The sequence below is a fragment of the Papio anubis genome, chromosome 10, assembly GCF_008728515.1.
Source record: "Papio anubis isolate 15944 chromosome 10, Panubis1.0, whole genome shotgun sequence".
Lineage (NCBI taxonomy): Eukaryota > Metazoa > Chordata > Mammalia > Primates > Cercopithecidae > Papio > Papio anubis.
This window is the reverse complement of record NC_044985.1, coordinates 89609565-89625080: the sequence shown is the minus strand read 5'-3', so window position 1 is coordinate 89625080 and position 15516 is coordinate 89609565. Positions and strand designations below refer to the sequence as shown.

General features: G+C 45.8%; 1 protein-coding gene across 7 annotated transcripts in view; it reads right to left on the bottom strand.

Moving 5' to 3' along the window:
• NRP2 (neuropilin 2) overlaps positions 1-15516 on the bottom strand; it is a 115166-nt gene that overhangs the window by 87272 nt on the left and 12378 nt on the right. For all 7 annotated transcript variants that reach the window (XM_009182851.4, XM_009182849.4, XM_003907842.5 and 4 more), the window contains exon 2: positions 12604-12781. In XM_009182851.4, coding sequence (XP_009181115.1) covers positions 12604-12781 — 178 coding nt within the window. The remainder of the gene's footprint in view (positions 1-12603; positions 12782-15516) is intronic.

The following is a 15516-nucleotide window of genomic DNA, read 5'->3' as shown; positions in this document are numbered from 1 at the left end:
CATTTAATCCTCATTTCATCCAAACCAGGCCCTGTTACAATTACCATCCATTGGCAGTTGCAGACATTGAGGCTCAGAGAGGTTAAGTGACCCGCCCAAGGTTACATGAGGAAGAAAGGTCAGAGGGAGGCTTTGAACCCAAGTAGTCAAACTCCAGGGCACAGAGACCTCCCCTACCTCCCTTTGTCTCGTGGGATGAAGATCTGAGGGCAATGAAAATACCAGATTGCCATAGCACAATAGCATTAGCAGGTATCGGGTGTAAAGAATCCTTATGGCCTCAGTTAGGTTTCCACAAAATGGGCATAAGGTATGTAAGAGACTTAACAGAATCTTGCTCTTTTGAGTTGTTCTGTTTAAATAAGGCTGAAGGACTTACCAAAATTAAAAGACACATCGCCAACAGGAAAAGTGAGCGGATTTGGAATCCATGATTTCGAGACTCACCCAGCAGAAATCTAGCTTGCAAGAGTTCAGATGGGATAACATATTAATTTTTGTAAGTGTGGTATTTTTATAAGCACATATATATCCATATGTGAACATATGGCCCATGGAGTGAGAAAGCAGCATCCCGTATATTTATAAGCTCTTAAGTTATCATCTAGAGCACATATTCTTAAATGCGTGGATTTCTACTAGGGCCTACACATAAGTATAAGTGGGTTGGGGAAGCTCTGATGCTGTTTGCTGAAATTTTGTGTTTGTGAGTAGGCACATTTTTCTAGGGAAAAAGTCTGTGACAAAAGAAACGTTAAATTGCTGTTAACTGAAACATACCTAAGAGGGTGTTGTGTAACCTGGGAAGTGTAGCACGTGGGCTTTGTGGACAGACACAGCTACTTTCTGGCACTTGCTCATGGTGTGATTACAGACAAGGTATTTAACCTCTCTGAGTTTCAGTTTCATCATCTACAAAATGGACATAATAACAGTCTCCACCTTTGGGGATGGTGGCAGGATTGCGAAGGTACATGCAGGCCCAGCACAGTGCCAGATGCCTTAGGAAGTGTCTGAGAGCCCCTGGCTATTTTTATTATTATCAGCATAAAACAAAACAGGATGGTGGATGTGGAGAAGAGAAGAGTTACACACACATGACACCTCGGGAGCCAGACGGGAGAAGATGAAACGAAAAGCACAGTTAGAGGCAGTCTCGATACCCCCCTTCTTGGGGCTGGGTTTCTAAAAAATCATCCCCCTGCACAAATCCATCAACAGTGTTTCAGACACTTGAGTTTTCAAGATTTTATGTCAAACTTGTGTTTCTGAGCCCAGGCTGTGTTTGAAACCACCCGTCCTCCATCTGCTGTGTTAGATAGCAAGGTACTCAAGCTCCCAAGAGGCTGCTGAGTTAATGCACATCAATGGGTCAGCACGGTGCATGGCACACGGTACGTGCTCAATGAATAGCCATTTGTTGTTATTGCTGCTGTTATTCTTATTTGCTATTTAATGCCAAGGGCTCAAACAGTTCCCAAACGCTATCTGTTTGTGTATCTGCATCGGTACCCAGTGCCTTTTTAATAGTGGCTGTTTGCAGTTGCATTTTCTTCCTTCATTTCTTCCCACCAGAAATGTCTGATATTTTGAGCTTCTTATCCACAATCCCCTCACAACCAGGGTCACCACAGCTCTTCAGAAGGGAGGAAGTCTGACCACCCACCAACGGAAGTACACGGAGAGAATAACCCAAAACAAACTGAAGGAATTATTCCAAAAAACCTTGAAGGCAAGAAAATGGAAACGACGAATAACATCTATTTATAATCGCTGGCTATTTTTCCACAGAGGCCCTGCGATGATGGTGAGGGCCCCGCCAATCTCATTGTTCCTCATGGAGCAGGCTGCCAAGAACGCCTCCCGGCGTGAGGAAGGAGGCCGCTCCAGACAGCGCCTCTGATAAGTCTCTCGGAAGATGAACTCTCAGAGAATTGAGGGCACACAACAAAGCCTCCCGCACTTCTGCCCTGGTCCTTTGGGTGAATACCATTTCCCTCGCTGACCTGGCTGGCCAGCAAGGCACATTCCTGAGGCCGTGTGGTCACGGGTCTGCTCTGCTTCTGGACCAGCACACACACTGGAGGCCACTTGGATGAAACATGTTTGCTTGTGTAAGGAATGGTTTTCTAGGCAACCGGTGCCAATGGGAAGTTTAAGGCTTTGGGGCAGGCTGCTTTCAGCATGAGTGTCGGGTCTTTCATTGGTCTGCTCTGTGTCTATAAAATCCTCACCCTCTGCAGTCAACTTACAGGGCCCCTTGCTAGCATTCTGGAATGATACCAGAGTGCAAAGAAGAGTAGTCCACAATTTCTTTCCAGTTCTGTTTTTCTCAGTGGCAGTGGCAGCAGTCAAGGTGAATCCCAGCCTGGCCAGGACTTGCTGAATATTCCTATGCTGGCCTGGGTCAATCACGCTTGCATGCCTCAGTTTGCCTCATTTGACAAAAGGGAATGGGGATCATGCTTTTGTGCCTGGTGGGGCTGCCTGCACGGGTGACCACCGAAGGGCAATCAGAGCACAGTGTCCGGGGCGCCTGGTGTGCTGGCAGCGCCTCTTTACTCGGCAGAGTGAACCGTTCCCTCCGGCATAGGTGTTCACACTGATTCTAGCTCCCGGGGGATCCACTTGTGAGGGCAAATCATAACTTCCCCATCTGTCCGAAAAACGGGAGCCTGCTGTGAACGGAAGTGTGCCGGGCACCAGGGAATCCCTCAAAGCAACAAAAAAGTCCTTTTTGTTTTTCCAGGGATATAGGCTCCATATCATTTTTCTATTCCCCTTCGCTGGCATCCAGCCTCCCTAACAAAACTTGGAAGATGCAAAACTCATCTGAAAAATGTGCCATGCAGAAATCCAAGTAGGGGACAGTCTGGGAGTAGGTGACAGGTGTGATGGGACCCCTTTTAGAGTTCATTTACTTGGAGCTTCAGGTTACAGAGCTTGGCGCATCTCCTGGCTCCAGGGGCAAACTTGTCACTACTGTGCAAAAAGCACCATGGTGTGGAAATGATGGGCCTGCACTAATGTCCAGGCAGGAAGGGCCTGCTGCCACGCCAGGGCAGAGATCCTGAATCTAGCACTCAGGGGCCAGTCAGCTGGAACTGCTTCCGCTTGTGACTATGCTCTCGACAGCTGCATTCTGAAGCGTCATGCTGCACAGGCAGCCTGGGCCACGTGAGGCATGTTAAAACACTCACCTTCTCTCCCCATCCCAGAAATGCCCTTTCCATTCGGAGAGAACAGGTTGGGGTTTGTTGGGGGTGGAGGAAGCAAGCATTTAGGAATGTGGGGTGCTCCCGGCTAGAGCCTCATAAGACCATGAAGAAAGATGTTTAGAAAGGACATGGGCTTCTATAAGAAAGGGAACCAGATTACAGGAAGTCTCTGAGCAGGATGGGAGCAGTGTGAGTCAGACCTTGAAGGATCTTTATTCATCGCACAGCCATAAGTGGGCTGTTTGTTTTGCACACAGAGCTTCTGGCTGGTTGGCCACAATATTGTAGCGACCAGTGGGGGCCCTGGCAGCGTGGGAGGAGGCATCAGTGCCAGGGATGAGCTTCAAGAGCCACATGTGGATAAAGGCCCAGGCAGGGAAGAGTACAGCAGAAAAGGCCCCCAGAAGATAACTCAATACCCCAACATTTAACCCAGCAGCGTGCTCTGAAGCTTAAACTAAATCCTGTATCTGCTTGGACCTCAGTTTCCCAGCAGATGACCCCCCAAAATAATACTTTCTTACCCTCCTACCACTCTCAAAAGATGACACATAGATAAATCGCTTTGAACTTTTAGATGAAAGGTGCTCTATAAACCTGAGGTCTCATCAACTGTAATTGTTACAGTAATTATTTTAATGATAATAATGATGATAATGGGAGGGGGGATCGGGTGGGGATGAAACCTCCTACTTTGAGACAAAGAACATCTCTTCCATTAAAACCTGCATCACGAATCCTTCTGCTCCAAGCTCTCAACCATCTCTTTCAAACTGCCAATTTCTGGGCTGAAATATTATTTACTCCTTTCCTTTCCAATAAAACAATTATTTGTTCCACCATTTGCCCCCTCACTCACTCTCCAGTGTGTCTGGCTTCGTCCTGACAGCTCGGCCATGGACTGTTTACATGTCTCGCTCACCCTCCAAGACTCTGGTTCAGCTCCATTGACACTAAAGGCAGGCGAATTCTCTCGGTGTGAGGAATCAATTACTTCCGCTGACACTCTATTACTGGCCCTCACATCTTTGGACTCCAGATGGAGAGTGAAGGTGGTGGTGAGGATGGCAGGGAATTTGAAGGGGATGGTGAGTGAGGCTGCGGGGGGATTGGGGGAGTAGGAGGTTGATGACAGGGAGGCAAAAAGAAACGATGGACTGAGAAGCCTCTGGCTTGTATTTAAAGACACAGAAAGAGATCTCTCTCCTTGACTGCCCTGCTGGCATCCGGAGGTGACTGCATGGCAGGAAGAGGCAAAGAAAAGGAATAAAAATGGAAAAGGAAAAGAAAAGGCTTGTCAAGGATATCTAAAGAAATCAGAGAGGCCCCAAATACCTAAGCACTGGGACAGCAGATGACAGCTTCAAGCAGATTGACACAGGTATACAAAGGCAGCTTTGGGCTGACTGGCTTCAAATCCAGCCCCACGATTACTATCTGTGTGATCGCTCAGGGCCTCAGTATCTCCATCTGTTAAATGGGATAATAGCAGTACCAGTACCAGCTGTGGAGGTTAAACATAGAAAGCTCTTAGGGTAGGACCTGATGTCTGGCAAGAGTTCAATAAATGTTTGCTATTGTTGTCTAATTCTGAGAGTTCCTTCACATGACCCACAAACATACAGTTGAGTCCCAGTGGGAAAAAGTAGAAAAATATTAGAGACTGCAGGATGCTTGGCTACAAAGCTCGAAAAAAGGCATAAAAAAAGTCATGCATTTCTGTTGCCCTCCCATACCTAAGCCCAACTCACACTTCTTTCTCCTTTTCCTTTTCCTTTTCCTTCTTTTTAGAAAATTTTATTTTGACCCAGCTAACATTTTTCAGGGATTCTCCTTCTAGGAAAAAAATTTTGATTATGTAAATTAAATACAACCATCTACTCTGCAATCAACTGAGATGAGTTGTGAGGCACGAGGTCCCATAATGAAGGACGATTACAGAAGCTCTTTTCTGGAAGGAAAGACAAGGGCAGCTGATATCTTTTTTTTTTTTTTTTCTGGAATGATTTATCCAGGCAGAAGTATAAGAATGGAATTAAATTATCTTTAGAGTGTCTCTTAATCCAAAGGCTTAAATCCCCTTGCCACTAAAAAGGACGAAACAAAAATAATATAAATTTCTTTTTCTATAGGACTCATGACTCCAGGAAAATACACAAATCCCTTTTTAGAAAAATCTTATGTTTTTACTTGGTATAGTTCCATCTCTTCTTTATCCCCTCCACACCTGGAGCTCCCACTGAATTTCTTAAGACAGACTCTCAGCCGGTGTAATTAGATGGGAGAATTACACGGAGTTACATGGGGTGAGATGCTGGCCCTCTGGGATCTCTGGGTTCGGAGAAGGTGCCAGGGTGGAGAGGCAGAACAAGTGGGATTGTGCATGATAAAATCTCAAGTGATTTTCTCAGTCAGAAGATAAAGCACATCGTTAAGAAGGGCATCCACAGTGAGGCTTGCATTGAGACGGTTACAACTGCAACGCTCATTTTCGAAAACAAACTGCCCAAAGTAATTCCAGCTGCTTTTTAACCTTGGTAAGAGGAGGAGAACAGTCTGTGAGTTGTTTTTCCCCCTGATCCATGGGCGAGGTGGAGTTGCTGGGCGGAACCTCTGGTCAAGGTTGGTAAGTGTCGGGGCCACAGCCAGCTGCTCCCATTCGTCCACCACGTACCTGGAGGTGGATCTGTTTCTGTCATTAGGAGGATTGTTGCAATACAGAAAAGTATTACTGCTCACTGGTTCCTTAGGGGAATCAGAATAGTTCTGTGGTTGGGCAGGCAGTAAATAATAATGTCAGTAATAATGTCGTGAGTGATCAAGCCAACAGCCTCTCCTCAACAAGCACAAGGCACCCTCTTGAACCACACAGAATTCTCGCTATGCTTTGTTGGCTTTTCAGACTTCAACGGACACCAGCTAAAGCCACACCTCCAACTGGGCAATCTGGCCTCCCGCCCTCTATTCATAGGAAAGAGACTTGGATTCAGAAAGTCTTGTGTAGCAGGAAATTGACAAGAGGAGCTTAATCTGAAGTGTTACCTGGACTTTCCCAGGTCAAACCCCACTTTCAGGCATTCCACTTGAACATAGGGTATGAGGCTGCAGAGACTCTACAATGGACAGGGAAGGTGGGGACAGCAGAGAGTCCCCATAATCTCAGTCTTTCCTGCTTCCTGACCACCCTGTCTCCTAAGGAGATGGTGGAAGTTGTCTGGCCAGGAAATACAATTAAATAGTATTGCTCAGGCACCTCTTCACTGGGAAAAAGGTTTGCGTCAGCAAGTCACAAGGACAGCCCCTTTTACTCTACCCTTACAATGTCACTGGTTAAGAAATTGGGTTCAGGAATGTTCAATTATTTTGGTTCCTGAAGGCATCAAACCATCCCTCCTTGTCTTTGAGCATTCTGCTGTCTGCCTGTGACACCAGCCAAACACACTCCCTGCTGCCTGGCCAACTTCTTTAGAATTCGTATAGGCATCACCTCCTCCAGGGAGCCTTCCTTGATCTTCCCAGCCTAGGCTGGACCTGGATGCTGTGGGCCCACATAACAGGTCCATATCATGTCCCCGGCCAAACGCATGATGCGGGGGAGGCAGAGAGCACAAGAGTAAAGCAGAGATTGAAAACTAGGGTATCTGGCTTCAAAACCCTTCTCTGCCACTTATGGGAGTGGAACCTTGGGCCAGTTGCTTCACTTCTTTGAGCCCAAGTTTCCTAATCTGTAAATGAAAGAGTAACAGCAACTTTAGGGAAAAAAATATGATTTATTCATCACTGTATTCCCAATACTACCACTTAGCACATAGTAGGTGTTTAATAACTATTTCCTGATGAATGAATGAATGGTCTATTACCATTTTGTTGGTGAGAGACTCATGTCCCAAATCAGTTAGTGACGTTCTTGGCCTGTGTCCTACCCCCTAAGATTATGTTATATTCCCAGATGGACAAATAGGGAAAACAGATCGATCTGTCTTCCAACACAGATTCAGCTCATGCTGACCGATTGCCCGGCATTTCCAATGTAAAAATATCACTAAATCACTTGCACACACCTGCCTAGCACCCTCTTAGACTAGGTGCCATGGGAGTTTAGACATGAAGGGCTTTGTGCCCTTGTAGAATTTACATGCTGAGAACTCAAGATGACCACATATGAACAAAAAGTAAGTGACTGAGGCAACATCAAGTGCTCTGGGAGTTCAGAGGAGGGGCTGATAAGACAGAACTGCAGGAAGCAAGGAAACTCAGGGGAGGAAGATGGGAGCTTGCAGCTGGACACTGTGGAGGGAGGGGAGGAGGGCCGGAGCCCTGGGAACCCAGGGGGCTCACACAGATGTAAGACTATGCTTGGTTATTTGCAGGGAATGGAGGTTATTTACTGAGCACAGGGAAACACTGCTGGCTGAGTGGGGAGGGGCCAGATAACTGAGGTCTGGTCTGATCCCTCTGTTTACTATGATCAGGTTATCAACTGGGAAAGTGCTACCTTTCTAAGATATCATCTCTTACTTTGGGAGAAACAGACACATCTTCTAAGATATAGAGGGCCCCTCTGGCTGTAAATAAACACAAGAGCGCCCTGTTTATCTAGGACACTTAGAGGCAAATATCCAAAACCTTAAATATGCAGAATATGAGGGTGTGGGGGAGTTTAGAAGAAAAGATTGTGAGCAGCTATACTGATGTTGAGAACTCCATCCTCTGTTGCTCTTATGCTTTGTCACTTTGGGATCCCTCCCCAGTCCTAACTCTGCTGCAAGCTTGGCTGGCCGAAGCCAGCTGGAAATGCTGGCCTTGGGATTGCACTGGCTTGGGCAAAGCTTAGGTCCCAGAACCCAAACTTCCCAAGAGACAGCAAGGGCTCCTGAAGCAAAATTGATAACCCAATAAAAACGCAAAAACAAGTCAGAAGGGGAAGGCTATAGGAGACAGGCATACTCGTAACAGGATGTGTGAAAGCAGGAGGATTGATAGAAAATCGTCCCACACTGTCCCCTGATAAAGTCCAATGATGCTAACACAGTTGCTAATTTATTGAGCATCTACATAAAAAGGCAGAGCAATCTTGCAAAATATTTATTATTACGACAGCTTTGCAGATGAGGAAACTCAGGCCTGGGAAGTTTGAAAGGTCAATAAAATTCAAATCTTAATCTGCCTGTTCCAAATATGGCAATACCTGGCTGCTGTCACAAAAGTGAAGCTTAGAATTAGAAGCCCGAACATTGAGAAAAAGTTGACTCCTCTCAATGTAGGTTTTAAAAAGACAGGGAAGTGCAGCACATGATTTACAATGTTCTTGATCAGAAATCCTTTAAAAAAAGAACTCTTGGAACTCTAAGGTTCTTTTTTAAGAACTTTAAAGGTGGATATTTCAGTATCTGGACAATTCACCTAAACGGAATGTCATTATTCAATGATACGTGGTAAATGAGATATTGCTGTGCTGAACATAGCACATAAAATCATTTATGTAGACTTCCTTGAGAGCTTTTTAGCCTAAGAAATGTTCTTTCATTTCTTGCTAGGTTTTGCACTTTCTGAGACCCATCAAGATATCCATCTAGAAATTACCATTTTTTTTTTTTTTTTAAATGAGACAGAGTCTCACTCTTTCGCCCAGGCCGGAGTGCAGTGGCGCAATCTCAGCTCACTGCAGCCTCTGCCTCCCAGTTCAAGTGATTCTCCTGTCTCAGCCTCCAGAGTAGCTGGGATTATAGGTGTGCACCACCAAGCCTGGCTAATGTTTTTTGCATTTTTAGTAGAGATGGGGTTTCACCATGTTGACCAGGCTGGTCTTGAACTCCTGATCTCAGGTGACCTGCCTGCCTCGGCCTTCCAAAGTGCTGAGATTACAGGTAGAAATTACCAATGCTTAAAGGACCCAGCCTCTTAGTTTGGGTTTTATTTGGTTGAGCCTCTGGGATGGGGTGGGTGCTGGGGCTGTTTGAGAACTCCTGAACAAGCTGTGTATTATATGCAGGTGGGTGTTTTAAAAATACATACATTTTAAATTTTAGAAATGGAAAAAACCACTCAACTTTGTGTATGGGTTTCTAAAACCATAACATTCAGTCTGTTGGCTGATGACTCAAGCGAAAAGCCTCTGTCTGCCGGAGCAGCAACATCCTAGCATCCTCCATTCCACAGGGAATAAAGTGGCTTCTCTCTGTTTGCCCAGACGGCCCGTAGTCTCGCCCATTTGTCCTTTGGCCTCAGGAGTCCAGCTGTGCCACAGTGGCCTCTGGTTTCCGCCCACAACTTCTATACAGGCCCCAAAACAGCCTGTGGGTGCCCAGGATTTGCATTTCTGCAAGTGACTGGAGGGAGGAGTCAAGGGAAGTTCACCAGAGATGGTGGCCTTGGATTGCACTGAGTCAGGCAAAGCTGTGGCTTGTGAGTGAAATTTTCCAAGCAGACAGCAAGCTTCGATGGAACATAGTTAATAAGCAACGGTTAGGGGAAAAGGTCTATCTGGGGTTTACTCGGCAACCGTCTCAACCTTTGGGATGTAGATTTCAAGGTATACAGGGAGCCAAGGGCTCAGGGGCCACAGCCCAGGATAAATTCTTTCATATCAGGGCCCCATTTCCAGGCCTCGGGGCAATCTTTGCAGTTAACCCTGCTCACAGGAAGAACCTGGGCAAACACGAGGTTGGGCGTGCTGACCACTGCTCTGTCTCCACAGCTGAGCTGGCTGCTCCTCCTGACTTTCTTGCTCAGTTCCCCTTTTTGCTGGGGCATTGCTGCTGTACCCTGTGATTGGAAGACCAGTCCAGGCAGTTTTCTTTTGGGAAGTATCGACTTTATGGGCCTGTCGAGCCAAATCCAATTTGAAGCATGCACCCAAAATAAAAGGAGAAAGCAGGCTAATTTCCTTGGATAGTGAGTGCTTTCCAAACCCAGGAGCTCCCTTGGAATGAAAATGCAGTATGGAAGACAGAGGGAGAGCCGGAACGCAACAGAACTTCCAGGACTTCAATTAGATTAATTGTTCCTTTCACAAGAAAGTAAAACAAGGCAGTGGGGAGGGGAAGCCCATTTATTGCAAATGCAAATGGCCAGGGGAAGTGTCAAAAATACCTTGAAGAGTGAGAGGCTGAGAAAACCAGATGTGTCTTTCTAAATACGAAAATTAATGAGAGAGAAAGAGAGAAATGGGGAGTTGGGGAGGAACAGAGAATTAATGACAAGGTTAAGTGGATGAGGCTTAATCCCAACAGAGCCTCTCCGACAGTTTGGCCCTGGGAGAACAGACCCCAGAAAAATTTTTTTTCTGACCTCCTTCACTTTTTAGGTTCAAACCAGACACATGAGGTCACGGAATGGGGAGAAAAACAGGAAGTGATTTAGCAAGGATGATAAGCCAGAAGATAACCCTATAAATCCCCTACTCCACCTCCAGCAAGGGGTAATGCCTTCTTCTTTCCCTTGTCAGAGGCTCTGGGACTGAGTCCTGTCCATGGAAGGGGTACCCCGCAGCCCAAAGCAGGACAGGAGCATGTTTTTCTGGCCTTTCATCCTTCCCAACACGTTTTAAGCCATGCTTACTAGCCCCTAAGTTTTTCCTTCCAAGAGCCATGCTTTCTCCCTCTGCCACTATGAATATACATAGGATGACCTCTTGGCAAGTTCACTGGGAGATTTGCTGGCATAAGCATAACAGAATTTGGCCCTTAGTTGAGAGAGGTGCTTAGTCAAATTTCTCTGAGCTCAGACCCAGGCTGTCTCCGTACATTATGCTTCCGTTTGTGCCAACCTTCTGCAGTCCAGCCGGAGGAATTAAAGCCCAAAACACCTTATAAAGAAGCTCTTATAACAGAAATGCTTGATAAAGTTCACTGTCAGGGAATCAGAAGCCTTGGGATGCTGAGCAAATGTATGCAGGGTACTCATGTAACTTAGACAAAGAGGAACTGATGAGTTTCCCTATGTCATCCGTTGAGTCAAGAGTGGATCTGGGATTAGAAACTTCATCTTATGACTCTTCGTCACATGAGGCATCCATCCGGGAAACCCTTTGGTTTTCAACAAAGACTACCTCTTGTTAGGAGAAAACCATTATGTAGGTGCAAAGTAGTCCTAGGAGGATAATAATGACATCAATTCACTGAGCCTCACAGTCTGGCACTAGTTAAAGAGGGGCCTTGTTTCCTCCATGAGGAAGTGCTGGCCCAGACCTGGCCTGTAGGAGTTTTGCCTTCTCCTTGGTACCTGTGCCGCCAGCTGGCCCCTTTATTAATTTTTCAGTATTTGCAATTCCTTGCTTAATAGCAAGGAATACTTAGACAATGTATTAATCACATGGGAGCACTGCACACTTATCAGAGTAACAGCATGCTGTAGGCGCTCATTTGGGGCAGAATATGACTGTTGGCACATTCTTTTCTGCACAAAAACTCTCACTTTAGTTCCAATGAGGAAAGACTTTAAGATGGAGCTCAGTAAACAGTGCAAAGCACATCTGCATTCTAGACATGCTGCCTGCTTCCCAACCTTAACTTTTAGGGACCTCAGTGTTAACATGGCATTTCTAAAGTACTCACAAGTGTCTAAATGTTCACTTGGGATTTCCTAAGCCACACATTTCCAGGGTGGCAGAATCAATGTTGTAAGACCAGCTGAGTCACCTTGGGTGACTGACCTAACCTCTCTGTGCTTCAGTTTTCTCTCTTGTGCAAAATGGAGATCATAATGGCACTAACTTCCCAGGGCCCACTGTGCGAAGTACATGGATTAATATTTGCATTAGCAATTAGAACAGTGTTTGTTAAATAAATCCGTAACACTGACTTTGAGACTCTAACTTGTGTAACACAGGTATCAAGAACCAATATGAATCTTAGAACTACTTAGATTTTTTTTTTTTTTTTTACTCTTTTTATTTTTCTATAAGGAAACCAGTTACCACTATATAAAGTAACAGGCTGATCCTGCGTGGCTGGATGCAGGGGAAGTCTCCGCTTGGGGATACAGCTACTATCTTATTAAGGAAGCGGGTGGGGTTTATACATGTAGCAGCCGTGGAAATGGGGAGATCTCCAAGAGGAAGGTAACCCAAATTCAAGAGGTGGAGTTTTGTAGTCCAGCCCCTGCCACCACATGGAAATTCTCCTCCACTACCAGCCTTTGGAGGTAGGTTAATATTCTCTACTTTTCACTCAAGAAGCCTCTTTCCTCCATATTGTGGGATCAGCCACACCTTTATTTCCCTGGAAAGGGAATGCCCCTTGAGGTTTTCCTCTGAGGCCAGGATCCACCACTGGTTAGCAGCAGGTCTTGGGGTGAGGGGTGACAGAAGTGACAAGAGCAGGAGTGGGGGGCGGAGCATGTGCATCTCGTGGATGGATACACAGTGGGACAGGACAGTGCTTACTTGCAGTCGTGCTTCTCGATTTCAAAGTGAGGGTTGAAGTTGAGGACAATCTTCTGGTTGGGTTCGGGGGCGTAAACAATCCACTCGCAGTTCTGGTGGGAGGGGTAGTCCTGGGGGTAACCGGGAGAGGTGATATAGCCAGCATCTTTGGAATTCAAACGACCTCCACACGGTGGGTCTGAAAGAGAAATCAACAACCCAAAGAACTTCAAATATGTTACAGCTTTCTTCCCCCAACACTCCCTCCTTCTCTTCTGTACCAGTGTCTGATTAAAACTATTTTACAGACCTTTTATGGCAGTCCAGAAGACTAACCTACTGACTCATTCGGTGGAAGAGATTATTCCAGCTCATCCCTCCCCCTACCCACCCGACTACACACACACACACAGATGAAAGTATTCCAGAACATGGCCATAAATATTCTCAATTACATGGTCTGTGATTGAAAAAACAAGAGGACTGCAAACTCAACATGCCTCCCTGCCTTTCCTGCCTCCCCTCCTTGGCCCATCTTCCTCTCCTCATTCAACCTCCCATCTCTATCTTTATCTCATAAATCCTTCATTTTATTCGGTGTCTCCCAGCCCAACCCAGGCGGCCAGCAGTCAGGGCTCCGGGAACTGACAATGGTGGTTTTGTGGTGCCGACCCACAAGCGAGCCTGGTAACAATTACATGTGGTGCAGAGGAAGCACTCTCAGCTTTGGGCCAGAACAGGCCCTGGAGGGTGATTGCAGCCCCCTTTTTTTTCAAGAAAAAAAAAATGCAAAACCCCCAAACATTTAATTCCACATATACCACAAATTTGATTTATTATTTCATTATACACCGAATGGAAAAATCTGTATTAGAGAATCTACTGGCTCCAGCCTTGGAATTTCGACAAAGGTGCTTTGTGTTGAATGAACATCTGTTTCTTCTGCGCTGTCTGCCCACTATCCCTCCTGCCTGGTCACCACCACCAGAGTGTGCTGCTGCTTTGTCCAGTCATAACTGGCCATTGGAAGGAAGAGCTGGCTCCCTGTACCCGCAGTGCCTGGCTGGAGGCAAACAGCTTCATGTGGCCCAGGAGGGAAGGAAGCCACCTTCAAAGGCTCCAAAGGTGGGTGATGACATTTGAGGAATCTCATCTATTCAGGAGTAAAGTTCTGCAATCCCCCGCAGGGATTCTTGGGAAATAGGGAGTTTTACTTAAATACCACAGTAGAACAGAAGCTGGGAAGGCACATGAGACACAGAAATATTCAGAAGCCTCTCGGAGACCTTCCTGAGACGTGTGTGTCTCTTAGCATCAATCACGATTTCATATCGCCATCTGCATGGAGCAGCATGGGCCTGTGAATTATGTATTACGACTCAGCAGCCGCCCTCCAGGATGGGTCTTTCTCCTGTGTTCACTCTTTGAGGGAACAGGTCATGCATTTTTTAACTCTACAGGTGCACTTTACTATTCCCCATGTCTGTTGGCATTACTATCTCCCAGACCTCTGCTTTAGACTACCGGCCTGACAGGCTTTAAATGCATAAAAGATGGGCACGCTGCACACGGGTGGTTGGGACACAAATCCACACAAGTAGCCTTTTTGGCATCAAGCCTCCACAGCTCAAACTGTGCCGTGTTGAACTGCCCAGAATCGAATGGATTCTGGTCCATTTCCTACTGGGTGGAAAACAAAAGCAGCCATTTCCTCAGGCTGGTACACAGCACATCATCTTCTTACCTAATGACCCTGCACCCACCCCAACCATGAGGACAATGAGCTCATCCCTCCCACCCAGACCACAGGAGGCCAGCCATGAGGCCCAGTTCCTCTGCAGCCAATACCCACGGGCTTTCCAGGTGCCCACACCACTCACCCATGCTGGGAACCCAGTGTCATCTAGCCAGCCCATTGAGGCCCACTGGTCCTGGCTTATGCATATGAAATAGGGCGGAGTGACCCTCTGAGAAGGCAGAGGTGTGAGGACATAGATCACCAGCTGCTCTTACTCAACTAGCAGAAGAGGGAATTTTCTACCAGGTCCAGTTCCTTTGCCAGCTATTTTGCAGAAAACTGCAGCCCTGCCACCAACTCACCCCAAACCACACTTTTTTGCCTTGGAATTCATCAGAGGAAACCTGAGCTGAGCTCCTGTTTAGTAACTGTTATGGTTTCCACATACTCTCCACTCTCCCCACCCACACTCTCTCCCTCCTTTCCCCATCCCTTCCTCTACTTCTCTCCAATTACTCTTGAAAGAGGAACTTTTCTCCCTCAATTCCCCACACCCCACGTTTAAGCTTTTAGTAATTAGAACAGGCACACAGATCAGCAATAAAGATAGGAAACTTTTTCACAGGAAAGTTTCATTTCTCATCTACAGTAGAAGCAATCATTTCTCTACTACCAAAAAAAAAAGCAAACTACATATATACCATAGCTTATAGTCTGCACTGTCTGCTGTTAAACCAAAAGAAAAGGGAGTCATCCATTTCTTTTTTTCTGTCCTTTCTTTACCTGAAGAAAATCAAGGCACTTATTGAAGTATCAGAGAACTCATTAGAACGTCTGCTTCAGTTGTGTGTGGTTAACCTTTTCAATACTCACAAATTTATAAATTCACATTCTTGTTTGGCTTGCATTCACACTCAGAAACACACACATAGATATTGAACATACTTCAAGTACATATACATATCAGTAATTCACACTTTAGTCCTATACACACGTTCACACCTTCTCATAAAATATCACACATCATTTGCACAAACATATATCCACAAAGATAAATACTAGAATTTCTGTTTTTATTTTTCTTGGAGAGAACAGAATTCTTGAAACTTATCAGTAAAAATTGTAAAGAAAACACAATCATTCTATATCTCCTCTTGATAACCGATCTTTCCTTTCTAGGGTTGGGGACACATCAT